At 39.6% G+C, this 14,359-nt stretch overlaps 2 protein-coding genes across 4 annotated transcripts; both read right to left on the reverse strand.

The window, feature by feature from the left end:
• Positions 1-407: 407 nt before the first annotated feature.
• On the reverse strand, positions 408-5,425 carry ikbip (IKBKB interacting protein). 2 transcript variants are annotated; one of them, XM_053313986.1, is made up of 4 exons: positions 5,235-5,394; positions 5,022-5,139; positions 1,506-1,727; positions 408-1,080 (listed from the first exon to the last, which is right to left on the reverse strand). In XM_053313986.1, the coding sequence occupies exons 1-4, from the start codon at positions 5,273-5,275 to the stop codon at positions 514-516; spliced, it is 948 nt and encodes a 315-aa protein (XP_053169961.1). In that variant the 5' UTR covers positions 5,276-5,394; the 3' UTR covers positions 408-513. The 2 variants fall into 2 exon arrangements, with proteins under 2 accessions (XP_053169961.1, XP_053169960.1); XM_053313985.1 differs by lacking the exons at positions 408-1,080; positions 1,506-1,727 and adding an exon at positions 2,700-3,663 and having other exon boundaries at positions 5,235-5,425.
• An 894-nt stretch (positions 5,426-6,319) lies between these two features.
• Positions 6,320-13,980, reverse strand: arfgap3 (ADP-ribosylation factor GTPase activating protein 3). 2 transcript variants are annotated; one of them, XM_053344220.1, is made up of 16 exons: positions 13,809-13,980; positions 13,080-13,198; positions 12,185-12,257; positions 11,964-12,095; positions 11,684-11,764; positions 11,478-11,565; positions 11,304-11,363; positions 11,154-11,200; positions 10,874-11,028; positions 10,483-10,614; positions 10,264-10,386; positions 9,990-10,136; positions 9,650-9,776; positions 9,418-9,505; positions 9,192-9,319; positions 6,320-9,101 (listed from the first exon to the last, which is right to left on the reverse strand). In XM_053344220.1, the coding sequence occupies exons 1-16, from the start codon at positions 13,875-13,877 to the stop codon at positions 9,084-9,086; spliced, it is 1,587 nt and encodes a 528-aa protein (XP_053200195.1). In that variant the 5' UTR covers positions 13,878-13,980; the 3' UTR covers positions 6,320-9,083. The 2 variants fall into 2 exon arrangements, with proteins under 2 accessions (XP_053200195.1, XP_053200196.1); XM_053344221.1 differs by having other exon boundaries at positions 9,192-9,316; positions 13,809-13,979.
• Between the last annotated feature and the right edge of the window lie 379 nt (positions 13,981-14,359).

The following is a 14,359-nucleotide window of genomic DNA, read 5'->3' on the forward strand; positions in this document are numbered from 1 at the left end:
TAAAAGCTATTTAGCCTCTAATCCAAGGCACTTCAGATCTGACCCGATTGATGCCAAAATAATTTATTCTCACCCCATTTTCAGAGACTTTGAATCACAGTTTCAACACACCAGAAAAACCCCAAGAAATCAAAATATATGTGTGTAAAATAATCTGTTCATGAACCAGTCAAGTGTCAATGAGGTAACTATGATGATATGATAACTATGAGTGGGAGGCAACGATAGAAACAATCTTTGTCCTCACCGTGCTCTGTCACATTCAATATTTAAAAACATGTTAAACCTGTCAGAAATGTTGACAGACTAGCTGCCAGAAATGTTCACATTCACACTTCTCAACACTTTACTGTCTCTAGCTTTGTGCTTCAAATGTTGTTCAGACAGTCAAGAGCTTCATATTTCATTTTGTACAAAAAAGGTTTATTTCAGTAAACCTTCAAGCAGTAGTATGACAGCTGAGCAAAATCCAAATAATAAAACAATCAGTCTTCACTCATCTGAAGTTGATGTTCATGCTGGTATGTGCATCTCTCCGATATCAGATAAATCAGCTATTTCACTAACCTGTTTAGTTGTAACACTTAACTCTCCCTCTACTGCTGTGAGATTATTCAGTGTCTGTCTAAGCTCAGCAATGTCTTGCTCTCTTTTGGTAATATCCTCTGCTAGTCTTCCTATCCGAAAGATCAGGTCTGATAACTGAGGTTCAAACGCCCCAAAGTCTCGCTTAATAGCAGCCACCTTTGGTTTCAGGTCACCGGCGAAGGTCAATGTTCTAATCATGCGAGCTCTGCCGCTCTCTAGCTCTCTCAGTCGTTCAGAGATCTGATGGTCAGCGGCGATGAGTTCAGGGACGCGTTGGCGGAGCTGCTCTATGTCCTTAGAGTTGCGTTCAGATGAAGTGCGGAGATTAGAGACCCGGTCGATGCTGTTGGCCAGCACATCGCCGATGCGTTTGACCATGCTGTGCTCGACCTGATTCGTCTTGTCTTCGAGCTCGCCCAGCTGAGTCAGCAGAGACTCCAGCTCAGACCGCAGGCCGTCCATCCTGCGCACGTCTGTCCTCACCGACGTCACCTAGATGGGTGGACACAGGAGAACAGAGGCTGAGAAACCAGGCTGAAACAGCACCAGGGAAAATGTTTCTATTGTAAAAAATTAACTACAAAAAAGTTTTTATCTCAGGAAAATGAGTTCCTTATTTGTGCTGATTGAATTCAGATGTTTGTTGGGATCTCTTCTACACCCACTGAAGGTTATAATAAATACATCTCCCAAACAGCCAATAACAAGAATTTAGTCCAGATAAGCAAAGAAGTTGTGCAGCTTCACAGTCATAAAAACATTTTATGATTTTCTCAACTTTTAATATTTTGTGCATATTGTTCATTTGATTTCCTACATCTGGAATCTGGAATGTGTGGAGCTATTTTACCCCCCGACTGTCTCCTTCCTCACAAGAAAAAAAAGGTTTCATATCAGCAGAAAAGAACCTCACGTACCTTATTGGCGAAGTCCTTTGTGATGGCGGAGGTGCGATCTTCAATCTGTGCCACTGCTTCTGACAGTGCGGTCAGGCTGGTCTGGAGCTGAGCTCTTTTCTCAGCTATACCAGAGGCCCACTCCTTCAGCTGGCCGACGTCCTGCTCCAGACCCTTCAGCTGAGGCTGCAGAGCGCCTCGCTGAGCCCCCAGGTCCTCCAGCATCTGCTGCACGCTCTCACACTGCAACAGCACACACAATACGTTCAGTGATAAGTGCAACAACTATAGCATCTGTGGGTTTATGCAAGAGGTTTGAGTAAAGGGGCATTCCACTAAGGGTGCTCTCCTCTTTGAACAACATACAAATGAATGGAAAGTTAAATATGAGAATCAAATGTGTACAAATAAAAGCTTCACACTGAAAAATAACTTTATTAAATAAGCTCAGTGAAGACATCATACAATTATAATACTTTCAAATATATGAAATCAAAATGCATGAAGTCTGATGAAATAAAAACATACAAAATAGTTCTTTGGTTCAGATCATGAAAAACAAAACATGACGTACTTTAAGTTCTGCTCTGTCCAAACCAACCAAGAGGAGTGAACACTGACAGGTAACTCACTGATTGGATGATTTGGTGCCCCTCATCCTGTTTCATTGGCATCATCAAACAGTGACAAACAAACACAAATCTGAGAAAAAAAGAGGTGTCTCGTACCACAATATTATTATGATGGTTATAGTTACTAAGTGGCTGCTCCACTTCATGTTTTAACTGCTAAAATAAACAGAGTAGGGCACACATTCAACACACACACACCTGTTTTGCTTTTTTCACACACAAACAACCAAATGGATAAATGAATACCAGAATTCATCTGATCCAAACAGGCTGGGTGTGAAAGCTCCTTCTAGATAACTAACTATATTTATTCATAAAAGCTATCCCTGTATCAACATAATTATGGTAACACTTAGATTGATGTAAGACTGGCATATATGATGTATCAGTGCAAATGGCTAACTTGAGAGTGATGCTGCATTTTCCATAAAATTGCTAAGTTAAATGTGTCACTCCACATTAAACAATTCAAACATATTGTTGATTGAACTACAGAGCATGGATCCTTGAGGTTGTGTTGAAATCAGTAAACGTTTAAGCAACAAGAGTCACAGGTGAGGTACACATTTTTATAAAACAATAATACTGGACTTAAATCGCCATCTAGAGAAAATCTAAGACAGTGCAGCTCTAGCTAGATGAAAACAATGACATCATTCAGTGACATCATCAGGATGAGGTTGAGCTAGGTCATTCTGATCATCAGTTTCCCACTCCTCGTCCTCTTTCCATTCTTCATCCTCCACATCATCAGCTTCCCTTTCAACCCTATTTTCCTTCAACACCATGGTGAGTTCACGGACCGCCTCTTTAACCACAGACAATTCATTCTTCATCTTGAGGATGCTGTTTTGAGCCTGCAGGGTGTCCAGCTCCTGTCTGATCGCCAGGATTTCATTGAGGGCTTTCAGCATGCTATCCTCAGTCCCAAACACCTGTAACGTCACCTCCTCCAGCCGTTTCTCCGCCCCGCTCAGGTCACCGCCCAGCCTCAAGATGGAGCGCACCGCCTCCTCTACCTGCGGCAGGTGCTCCTCACACTCCTGCGCCCGGGGAATGTGCTCCTGGAGCTGAGAGCTGAGTTCGGCCTCCCTGCGGGTCAGGCTGCTGATCTGCTCCTCCAGCTTGTGGATCTGCTTGGTGTTCCAGTCCAGATGTTCCTGGGATCGCTTGGTGTCGTCTTCCTCCGTCCGCTCCATAGCGCGGGCGTTCCTCTTCGTGCTGTCCTCAAGCTCCTCCAACTTCTCTGCCAGCAGACGGACCTTCTTCTCTGCCTCGTTCACATGCTCCGTGGCTCCGGTGTGAGCCTCCCGTGACTCGGCTTTGAGGGCCGCCAGGTCGGAGGTGACGGCGGCGAGGTGCACCTGCCACGTCTCAGTCACGTTGAGGAAGTGAGCATTGACCGCCTGCAGGTTCCGGGAGGCGGAGTTCTCATCAGCCTGCATCGCCATCACAACAGCGTGGAGGGTGGAGATGTCCTGTTGGAGTCTTGTTGCCAAGGTGACGGTGGAGAGCGCCTCCTGGAGATCATCCTGAGAGGCGGCAAGCTGCAGCCGCAACACAAAACAGGAGGGCTGTTTCTGTGGGAGCTCTACCGTCCTGAGTATTTATAATAATACAGACACTGCAATACTACTGTCCACCATAATACTACAGTACATACAGTAGGAAACAAAGCCTGTGCAAATAGTACTGCATGGTGTACAATGTAAGTAAACTATTTAAAAAAAAAAGGTAATTTCTAAAAGCTTAGAAAAATGTGATTGAACTAGTAAGTATGCACTTGGTAGTTTTGTGTAGCATGTTCAAGATGTAACACAAGCAAAATGGCAACATGGAGAGGGTTTTGATGTGATTTAAAAGGTAATGATCCCTTAAAATAAAGAAATGTTAACTTATGTGTTTATGGAGCTGAATAGAAACACAATGAAAAGAAACATCAGAGTAAAAATTTTGTGTAGCAAAAATGAAGTATGTTGTTTTCATCTTTCTTCTCCTGTAAAGCATCCCTTGACCCCTCAGATTTCTCTTGCGACCCCTTGATGGGTCCCGAACCCCAGGTTGGGAACCATTGATTTAAGAACCCTCTGCACTTATTCCCTTCTCACTAAACCAAATTAAAACTGTCTACCCAAATCACATTTACTTATAATTCTACTTTTAATCCAAACAGAGAAAACCATTATGTTTTCCAACATAAACTTAAAGGGTTATTTCACCCAAATTAAAAGGTCTATAAGACCTCTACCACTTTCATCTGTGGTGCATGGAAAACTTGTACCTTAAAAAAAGCATAATTACTTTCCTTGTTACTCTGGGCAACCCACAGGATGCGCTGTTTACAGTTTTTGTAAGGAACTCTTTCTTTGGTAGAAAATAGCTCCATTGATAACTGTTCATTGTGGGGACTGTGAACAGTTTCCTCCACTGTATTAATGTGGAGGTGAAGAAATCTCAGACACCTTGGCAAATGTAACTAAAACTGTCTGCATGGTGAGATAAGGTGACTGAGAAATAGGACAGGGAAATGTATCAATATCATGATTTAACACTAGATTTAGATTAGATTTTTTGATATTGTTACATGGTATAGTGTTGTTCCTAGTTTTAAATGCTACATTATAGTAAAGTGACGTACATTTCTGAACTTACCGGTCATTATATCCACATTCCTGGTCATTATCAAAAATCTCATTGTGTATATTTTGGGAAAGCACCAATACTCATCCCTACATTATCACTATATCAATATCAAGATATTTAGTCAAAAATAATGTGATAATTGAGTTTGTCCACATCACAATGCCCTATTAAGAAGTATGTTTTCTTGTGGTTTGGGTGAATTGGCCCTTTAAACAACCTCCATTCCTCAATTTATCTCTGTGAGGCTGAAAATCAAACGCACCTTTTTAGAAACTTTAAGCACCTCTTCCTCCATGTTGAACAGACTCGAAGTCTTTCCCTGCAAAAAACTGTACTTTTCCTCAATTTCGGAAAACCTCTCATTCTGTTGCAGCACCACCCTGAAACCAAGAGACATACTTTAAGTAAAGGACACAGCAGAAAATCTCCTGCTAGCATAAATATCTGATTGTTTTGGATATATTTTCCTACTTACCAACTCAGTGCTCCGCATGCTGCCAGCGACAATAAGCACATTATGCTTTTAAGGTCCAAACTGTAAGATTTTGCATTTGCTGCTGCGTTGCTTCCAGCTTCCGTCTTCTTTTCATCTTTATTCGTAGACGACGTTTCGGACACTTCATCACTTTGCTTCGTCTTCTTCCTCTGTTTCACTTCACTCGGCATTTTTGCACGCTGACAAACGGTTTGTAGTAAGTAAGTAATTTAAAAGGCCTACCAGATACAACAAAAAAACCTTCTTATTCGTTACTTTGCGGGCTAAAAGTAGACATTTGTCTCCCTGATAAGTTCATAATGTAAAATATTAAAGTCACATAATAATTATCAGCTGGGTTTTGCGTTGTGTCCTTAATCCTTTCCCTTTCTCCTTGGAAAAAATGCTGCATTCAAAAGCTCCTCGTCAGCTCGTAAATACAAAAGTTCAGATAGTGTTGGTGGTGTGTTGGACCTTGTAGCAAATATGATCATTTTGTGGGTGCTTTGACTATAACCTGAAGTGATACAGTGGTTTTAATAAAATATTTGTTATAGCTTTCAATTATGTTTACCAAATTGTTTAAACTTTTAATAGCGCTCCGAATGTGATATTCATATTTCCGACAGCACAGGACGCTCCCTAAACGCATCAGCCAGCCACGTAGGCGCTGCCAGTATTTTTGCCCAGAGTCCCAAAACTCATGTTGAATTAATGATGTCTGCAAGTGGAGCTGAGATAATTAAATGATTAATCAATTAAGTGACTAATAGAAACATTACTGGGAAACAATAATGATGATTATTTACTCATTTATTAAAGAAAATATGTCAAACACGATCTGGTTCCATCTTTTCCAATGTGTTTGCTGCCTTTTCTATTTTAGACTAGACATTTGAAGATGGCTAATTGGACTCTGGGAGATTGTGATAGGCATTTGATCTATTTTCTAACCTTTTATAAACTAAACAATCAAAAACAATAGCTACTTCCAGCCCTATCTACAAGAACAACTTATCCCGGATGTCCTGGTCTTACACATTGCTTAAAACCATGATATTGTAGAGAAATAATTAACAGAGAGAGGAGTTTCGGCACAAGCCATTTATTTGGCATGTTTTCCAAAATCGTACTTACATTTTGAGTGTCAAAAATTGTCAAAATTTGATTATCAGTAGCTTTTTTTCTTTTTAACTTTCTATAAATGATACTCCAAAGCTCTATACAATAAACATTTTATATAGCAGTTTATAGCCTACTTTACAGCTTTATGTTTTGGTCCAAGCAGTCGTTTTGCTATTTTCTACTCAGGATCTGTTAGCGCGTTCTAATAACTACAAGGGCCATGCAAAATTACACAGGCTGCCATTAGTTTTATGTAACATTTAACAATATTTAAAACACATCGACAGCAGAAGACACAAACAATCTTACAAAGATTAACAAACTTAAATTGTAAGGCATCGTCAACTTAAAGGGAAAAGATTCAATCGCAATACAGTACATTCAAGCAGAAGCTGCCACGTGCAATGTCTAACAAAATTATGTGCAAAAAGGTAACTACATCACCACAATATTGCAATATTAAGGCGAGTGACTCAGAGATCTTTGGACTAAGGCATATAGTGAAGGAGTAAACAAATATTTGGTCATTAAATGGTTTACAATGTCCACTTTGCCTAGTTTTAGTGTTTCATATTTAACAAATTAAACACCTGAGAAGCAAAATTAGTACAGAAATTGCTCAGTAATGTAATTTACCTGTATAAGATCTTGGCATCAATGAACACTAATTCCTTCACTGTGCATGATTGGATATCTAAGTAGCTAAATGTACCTAAATGCTGAAGCACAAGCTGTAGTTATTTCATATGAAAGCCATGGGCAGATATGAAGCTGTTCCTATTGCTTTTAAATGTCAAAAATCATAGTACAGCACCACCTGCAGTACAATATGTGTCTCATCGCTGCCTGTGTTATGTGTATATTTGACGGAATTAAAATGTATGACCTGGACGTTGGCAGTATATCACAGCAACAACATGTTTTTACTTCAGCTAGGCTTTAAAGAGATTTACATTCATATTTAAAGTGGACACGTTACTGCACAGTGGGACCTGAAAGCTACAAAGAGGCTACGCCACATCAGGAAACCCGAGCCTTCAAGAATCTGTTTGTGCCATTAAATAATAATAATAATAATAATAATGATAATAATAATACAGAGCGGGACAACCCAGGAATTCACCGCAGATAACCTAAACACAAATTCCAGCAAAAAAATCTGCTACATAATTCAAACCAAAACACCATCAAACGCACCCCTTCAAAAATTTGAGAAATCTGAGGCAATTATATTGCCCGTAAACTTTATAAAGTGTCTAATTCCAGGCAACAGGATTGAGAAAAAAACAAAAAAAACACAATGTGCAACTGACCTACTGGACATCAGGCAGGGTCTTTCTAGTGCTATGAGTGCTCAGAAAGGTTGATTGCTTAACGGTTTGTCATCTTTTCACTTTTTAAGGAATGGACAGATACTTAGGGAGATGTTTGCTTATTTGCTTTCTTGCAGAGACTTATGAACTGATACACAGGAAGCTACAGCCGAAAGCTTAGCTTAGCATAAAGATTGGAAACAGCCTGCCTGGCTCTGTCCATAGGTATCAACATCTTCCAACAAACACCTATAAAGCTCACTAATTAGCAAGTTGTATCTTAATTGTTTAATCCATAAAGACAGCACATGGTTGGCATGGTGCAGTCACTTCACGGGCTTCACAAGGTTCTGTTGCCCCCCTAAGGTTACCACTCACTATTCCTTGCTAAGAAATCATCAGGCAAAAGTGCAAAGGTCATTATTATACCTCTGCTTTTGTATGGATTAAATAAACAAGATATAACATCTTAATTAGTGAGCTGCAGAGGAGCTGGTGGGCAGATTTGATGTCTTTGAACTAGCAGAGGTACACTAGCAGTTCTCACATTTCTAGTCTTTACTCAGAATAATTAGTATTAATAGTATCAATCTTCTCATCTAACTCCTAGCAAATAAACACATTTCCCAAAAGTGGAACTATTGCTTTCATTTTAGTATTTTTTAGCTGCTTAGGCTCCATATCATCTCGTCCTACTACAGATGTATGGTCCAAAATAAACCCAAACACATAAGTACATGCAGCATAATAAAGCTTATATGCTAATGAGGCCAATATGTGTGTATCTGATAGTAAATGTAATTAAGCTCTGTGGTCCCCTAAAGCCTCATTAACAGTTTTTGGTCCTGTCTGTGGAGGAGAAAAAATATAAGTGCACTTTGGGGACAGAAAGGACACTTTTTAACAGGTGGGAATGTGCAAGATTAAAAAAAAAAGAAGAAAAAAAAAAAGAGCACAAGCTAACACTACCGAGTGCATGTGATGAGTGATAGTGTGTTCACCAATTAAGTACTTAGAGCGTGAGTTATCGTCGCTGATTACATTTTGACCTCATTAACTAACAAGAGTCAAAAAGCAAATCCCTCCTTCACAACAGCAGAATCCTTCTCAGATAGCTACATATAGCATTTCTAAATATTTAACCCCCCCCACCCCCCCACCCCAAGACCTCAAAGCAAACTAAGTAATATAATGCAAAGTAAAGATTCCTCATGACTGTACTATACACAGAAATCTCCCTTCAAGATGCCTGCAGTGGAACATAACTCCACTGAAAATATTGTGCTTCGGTCATCTTGATTGAACTGCTCTATATACATAATCTAATACAAAAAATAGATATAGATGTTATACTGGGTTATTCTGGGGTAAATTATGATGCTGACGCTGAATCCAAAAGACACGTCGTCGCTCAGGAACCGTAGTGATCCTGGGGAAAAAAAACAAAAAAAAACAGGAAATGTATGAATGTCAAGAAAGAAATGATCTTTGTTCAGAAGGTGTTGGGTTTCCCACCGACCTGAATTGTGCTAACGACGCCGCTGGCCATGACGGAGAGCTTTCCTGCAACTGAGCGCACCCCAAGTTTGAGCTGCGACATGTCAGGAGCATTGGGCAGCACGTTGGTCAAACTGTACGAACTCCCTGCATAGTCAAGACGATGGACAGAGATTATTAAACTGTGTCTTTTGGTAATTATAGCTGCATTTATTCATATATAATATATTTTTGTGTAATTCCCTTACCAGCCTGTTTCTTTGGATCATCAAACAGGTCTGCTGAACTTATAGAGGAGCTCGCAGAAAATCTCTCCAGTCTTGTTTTGGCCTCATACTAAAAAAAACAAAACAAGAAAAGTAAAGTATGAACAAATCCATCAAGTTAAGTAAAGTCATAGAAAGTTTCCAACAATAGAGTCACATCCACATTACAAACGAGCTGGAGAATAAAATAAAGCTTCAGGAACATATATAAAACCTCAGAGTTGTCTCGTTTCCCAAAGTACATGTCAGAGGAGATGGCTTTGACGTCGTTCCCAAACTTTTTGCGAGCCTCTCCTGTGTTTGACACTGGTACTGGTTCTGGTTTCCTCCTGGATGTGGGCCTGATGACAGATAATCATCATATAATCAAACTCTTCTCATGTTTGAATTGTTTCCAATCAACTGAATCAACATTAAAAAAGATTAAATCCTCAAGTGATCACACTTTGATTCAACTGAAAGACTAAAGCTTGCAATAAAGCAGCAAGTTGTGGGAAGGTCGTAATGCTTTACAGTCAGTAGACGGATACAAGTCATAACACAGTGTCTCCTACCTGTCATCCAGTGATGTTATAGTGGAGCTCAAGAAGAAATCTGGCTCTGGTTTCTTGCTCTCCTTCATCCAGCCTCCTCCATCGCTTCTATCACCCCACCCGGAGGAAAAATTATCTGAGGTTTCAGCTTGATCGTCCATCCGGTGCCTAAAGAAAGAAAGGAGTTGAGAATAATGTCGGGTGAAAATGAAACATCAAAAACTACACCACCATTCTTGTTATGCGAGTGTTGTAATGAACTAGTGCAGAATAAGAATAATCAGCAGCATCTGACCTGGAGCTAAAGGACCCCTTATCCTCCTCATCCTCAATGAACCGACGTCCTTTAGTCTTGGACACCATGGGATTCTCCTGCTGGATGATGTGCATGTCCGATGTCACTGAGTGTGACACTCCACTACATATGATGATGAGAGAAAAGACAAAGGAATAAATAAACTGTACATATCATAGAAATAACTTCTATAATTGGCAACAGGCTAGTTAGTTTTACCTCCTCATGCCCATACCCATGCCCAGTCTGTTGGCTTGCTCCCTCTTGTTCCCCTCTAATCCCTTAAACTTCTGCTCCTCTCTTTTCCTGTCCTGCTCCAGGTCTTTATAGGCCAGTCGCATTGATGGAGAGCTGAAAGGAAAAGAGGAGCGGGGGAGTTTGAATATGACAAAACAGACACAGAGTGCGGCAGCTAAAAGAAATACATAATCCAAGGGTGGCAGCTGGGCCGTGTAATGATGACGTTTAAAGCCCCTTTCTGCTGAGCTCAAGAGTTTTGGGATACATGACTGAAACGTGACCTCAGACCTATTGGGGAGGGCGCAGAATGACCAATAACAAATATCGATAAACAATAAAGAAAGACTTAAAATACAGTCAATGCTCTCACATGGACTCCTCAGGTTGAGTAGTTTTCTTGATGGCACCAGTAGTGCTGTCTTCTTTCTCTTTGAGCTTGTCTGCAGCTTGAGCCTTCTTCTCCAGGTCTGAGAAACTCTGATTGCTAACCTTCTGAGCACCCAGACCACCTTTCTTAGTCCCCAGCTACAAACACACACATTTTACAAAATGCACTCTTAATGCACAGCCCACGTATGTGCAAACCTTCAGTACATTCTGCCAAATTACAAATATTCTACTTTCTACTGTCAAAATATTGTTTTACATACAGTTTTCTTGGTGCCAGCTGGCTTCTTCTTGAGAAAAGAGGACATTTCTGGAAAGAGTTAAAGATAGTAGAGTTATAACACCAACAGTTAAGTTATAATTCAGAGCATCTAACATAATGAATATATTATTGTTCTTAATCCACAACAAACCTGGATTTGCTTTTGGAGAAACACTCAGCATTTCCACACTGGGACCCTCCTCCAGATTACCTGAAAAGATTGAATTGAGTATATTTCTGATCAGATATATTACCTTCGATGAGATAAATACAACTGAAGTGAGTCTTTCTGCATGTTGCATTATTCAGAAGTAACACTCGATACCGTTTTTGTCTTCCTCTTTTTCTAGGGTTGAAGACTTCTCTGATGTGGTGGAGCTGAAAGTCATGTTGGCCATGTTTTCAGGAAGAGTCTGAGTGTTGCATAAACACATATGGTAAAATTATCAATCACCAGTCACTGTAGAAAATATCTAAAAGGCATAATTATGGATTATTATGCATTGAGGCAAAGCAAGCTCAGTCCCGTACCTCTGTATGCAGACTAAAGAAATCCAACTGCTTGTCCTGTGGTGATGTTGGTGAGAGAGGAGCCTGACTGTCAAGCCATAACTGTGGAGAGGAAAAACAGTCAAACTTACACAGCTGTCTATATTTTTAGCAAAACATGATAAGCAAAGACAAACTACACAGGAAGCCAAAATTAAATGTTTATCTCTTCGGTTAGGAGGTTTCAGCTCTATCTGTCTTTCACTATGTGGAGCAACCTGCAGGAGAAAAGTGTTTTAAGACATTAAACCCTCATATCTACCTCAGTGCCGTGACGTCTTGTAGCTTGAGTGGCTAAAGTCTTAATTTTCTCTCTGTACAGCTGTGCGGCTCGGCTGTTGTACTTGGTATTCGCAGCACTGCTTGTGCTGCCATGCTGATTGAAAAATGAAATCTGCCAAACAGAGACCATAAAACAGGATTGAGTTAAATGAAGTTTGTGCAAAGAAATGTTAGTATGTTAATATCCCATCAGATACTCACCGCACTGGCATTGCCTCCCACTTGCATACATCTCAACTGGAACCATGACCAATTGAAATCCAGCTCAGTGGATCTGTTTAACACACAATGTTAGGATTATGTAGTTTGTCAGGGATGAACTGCGACTCAGGTTACAAAAGCTATCACTCCTTAACATCCGACTCTCGCCTGGATTATTCCACTCATACTAAGAAACTTGTGCAATCAGCAAACAAGTTTTTTCTAATGAATGAACAGACATTTTATCTTTTGAAAGTGCAGAGAAATTACTCCTTGATTTTGTGATACTTGATTATTACACTCTTGGCTCCAGTGTAGCTTGTCAGCAGGAGGCTTAAAATCTCTCTCTAAAGTCTTATAACAGAGACAAAGCACATTTCTCCATTTCTAAATTGTTGTGACCATAGACTTTGAATCTCTCAGGTCAGCTCACCAGTGAATAGTGGATGTTAAGATGAGAGAACACAGAGCTGTTTCTGTCTTTGCAATAATTAAACTCTCAAATTCAATTCTGATGCTCGGTTCCTGATTTACATGATTCTCCAGATTAAATTTAATACTTAGAACAATTAAACTCCTTTACCTTTATTTAAATATAAACAAAGTTATAATGTAAAATCATGCCAAACTAGTTAATAGTGTTTTATTGAGAATTTAGTGTTTTTAAGCAAGTTAAATTATAATATATTCTCTCAAAATGGATTAAAAACAGAAATGTTATGCTGGGACCACAAAAGAGGAATGTGTACAAGGTATTCATACGCTCTTTTAAATTTCACTAACTACTATTCTTCTTGACAGTGTAGTGCAGCATGATTGCAAGAGTTCAATTTCCCCTCAAGGGCAATAAAGTACATCTCATCTTACATATACAAACAATTACTGTCTTACTTACCTGATAAAGGACAGGTGCACCCCCAGAGACCTGTGTGTCCCAGAGCAATCTATACATAGGAACACACCATAGGTGATGCTGGCCCAGCTGGGGTTCTTAGCTGAGCAGTCAAAGCAAACCTAAAGAGGAAAAAAGAGATCACAAAACACATATAATGAAGTTTGATCTGGCAATACAAACAGAAAGGGCTAATTCATAAGTCCAAAGTCAATAAAAGAGACGTGGAAGTTGGTTAAGAGGAGGATATCAGTCCCATTATAATAACAGCTGTGAAACCGAGGGTCTAAAGTGCATGCTTCCAGTGAAACGCTAGCAGCTGGCTCAACTCAAACAGCTGTTGTTGAAATGTTTGACTTGTAAGATTAACTGATACAATGATGTCGAGCAGCTCCAGAAAATTTACACAAAACATTATTACTTATTACTTAAAAAAAAGCCTAAAACAAACAAAGCTAACATTAACATCAGCTGTCAAAATGAAGCTTGTTAGCTTGCCAGGCTGTCAGTTTTTAGTCTTTTTTGTTTGTCTTTTAAAAAGCTATAAAGGGAACATTTATCAGCCTCTGGAGAGAGTTTTTTCAATTTTACACGTTTCACATAATTTCATTAATCAAGCTCGTAAAGTTAAAGCTAGCCTTGACGTTTCTCAAAGTGCGACGTGTCATATGTTTACTTCAACGCACTTCCTCGTTAAAGAGTAGCTGTTTTCTCGTTTATTTAAACTCTCACCTTGTTAGTAGGAACGGAGCGTAGTCGCTTAAAAATGGCAGAAATATCTTGCTTATTGGGCTCTGACATTATTATTCCTGTTGCTGATACCTGTTAGACAAAGAAAGGTGATGAAAAGCGGCGCTGTGTTTGGTTTTTCCTCTGCCCACGACCTGAAATACGACACGTCAGTAGGCTAACATCATGGCCGGGCTCTGATTGGCTGCAACCGACCCGTGGTTGTGTTATTGTAGCGAGGTATTCTGGGTAATGTAGTTGACCGTGATATCTGTTGCTCCAGCTTAGTTTACATGTATTTTTGTGAAGAACAGAGTTGGGAAGGTTATTTTGGAAATGTAATAAGTTACAGATTACTAGTGATCCTATCTAAAATGTAATAAGTAATATAACTATTTCAATTACTTGATCAAAGTAATGTAGTTTATTACATTTTATTACATTTTATTACTTTTTGATTACTTTTCTAATTTTCTAACAAATGTTTTCAGCTGCTAGGGTAGGGTTAGGGTTAGTGTGGTAAGTGTACCCATTAAACTCACCAAAATCGAAGT

The sequence above is a fragment of the Scomber japonicus genome, chromosome 23 (assembly GCF_027409825.1).
Source record: "Scomber japonicus isolate fScoJap1 chromosome 23, fScoJap1.pri, whole genome shotgun sequence".
NCBI lineage: Eukaryota > Metazoa > Chordata > Actinopteri > Scombriformes > Scombridae > Scomber > Scomber japonicus.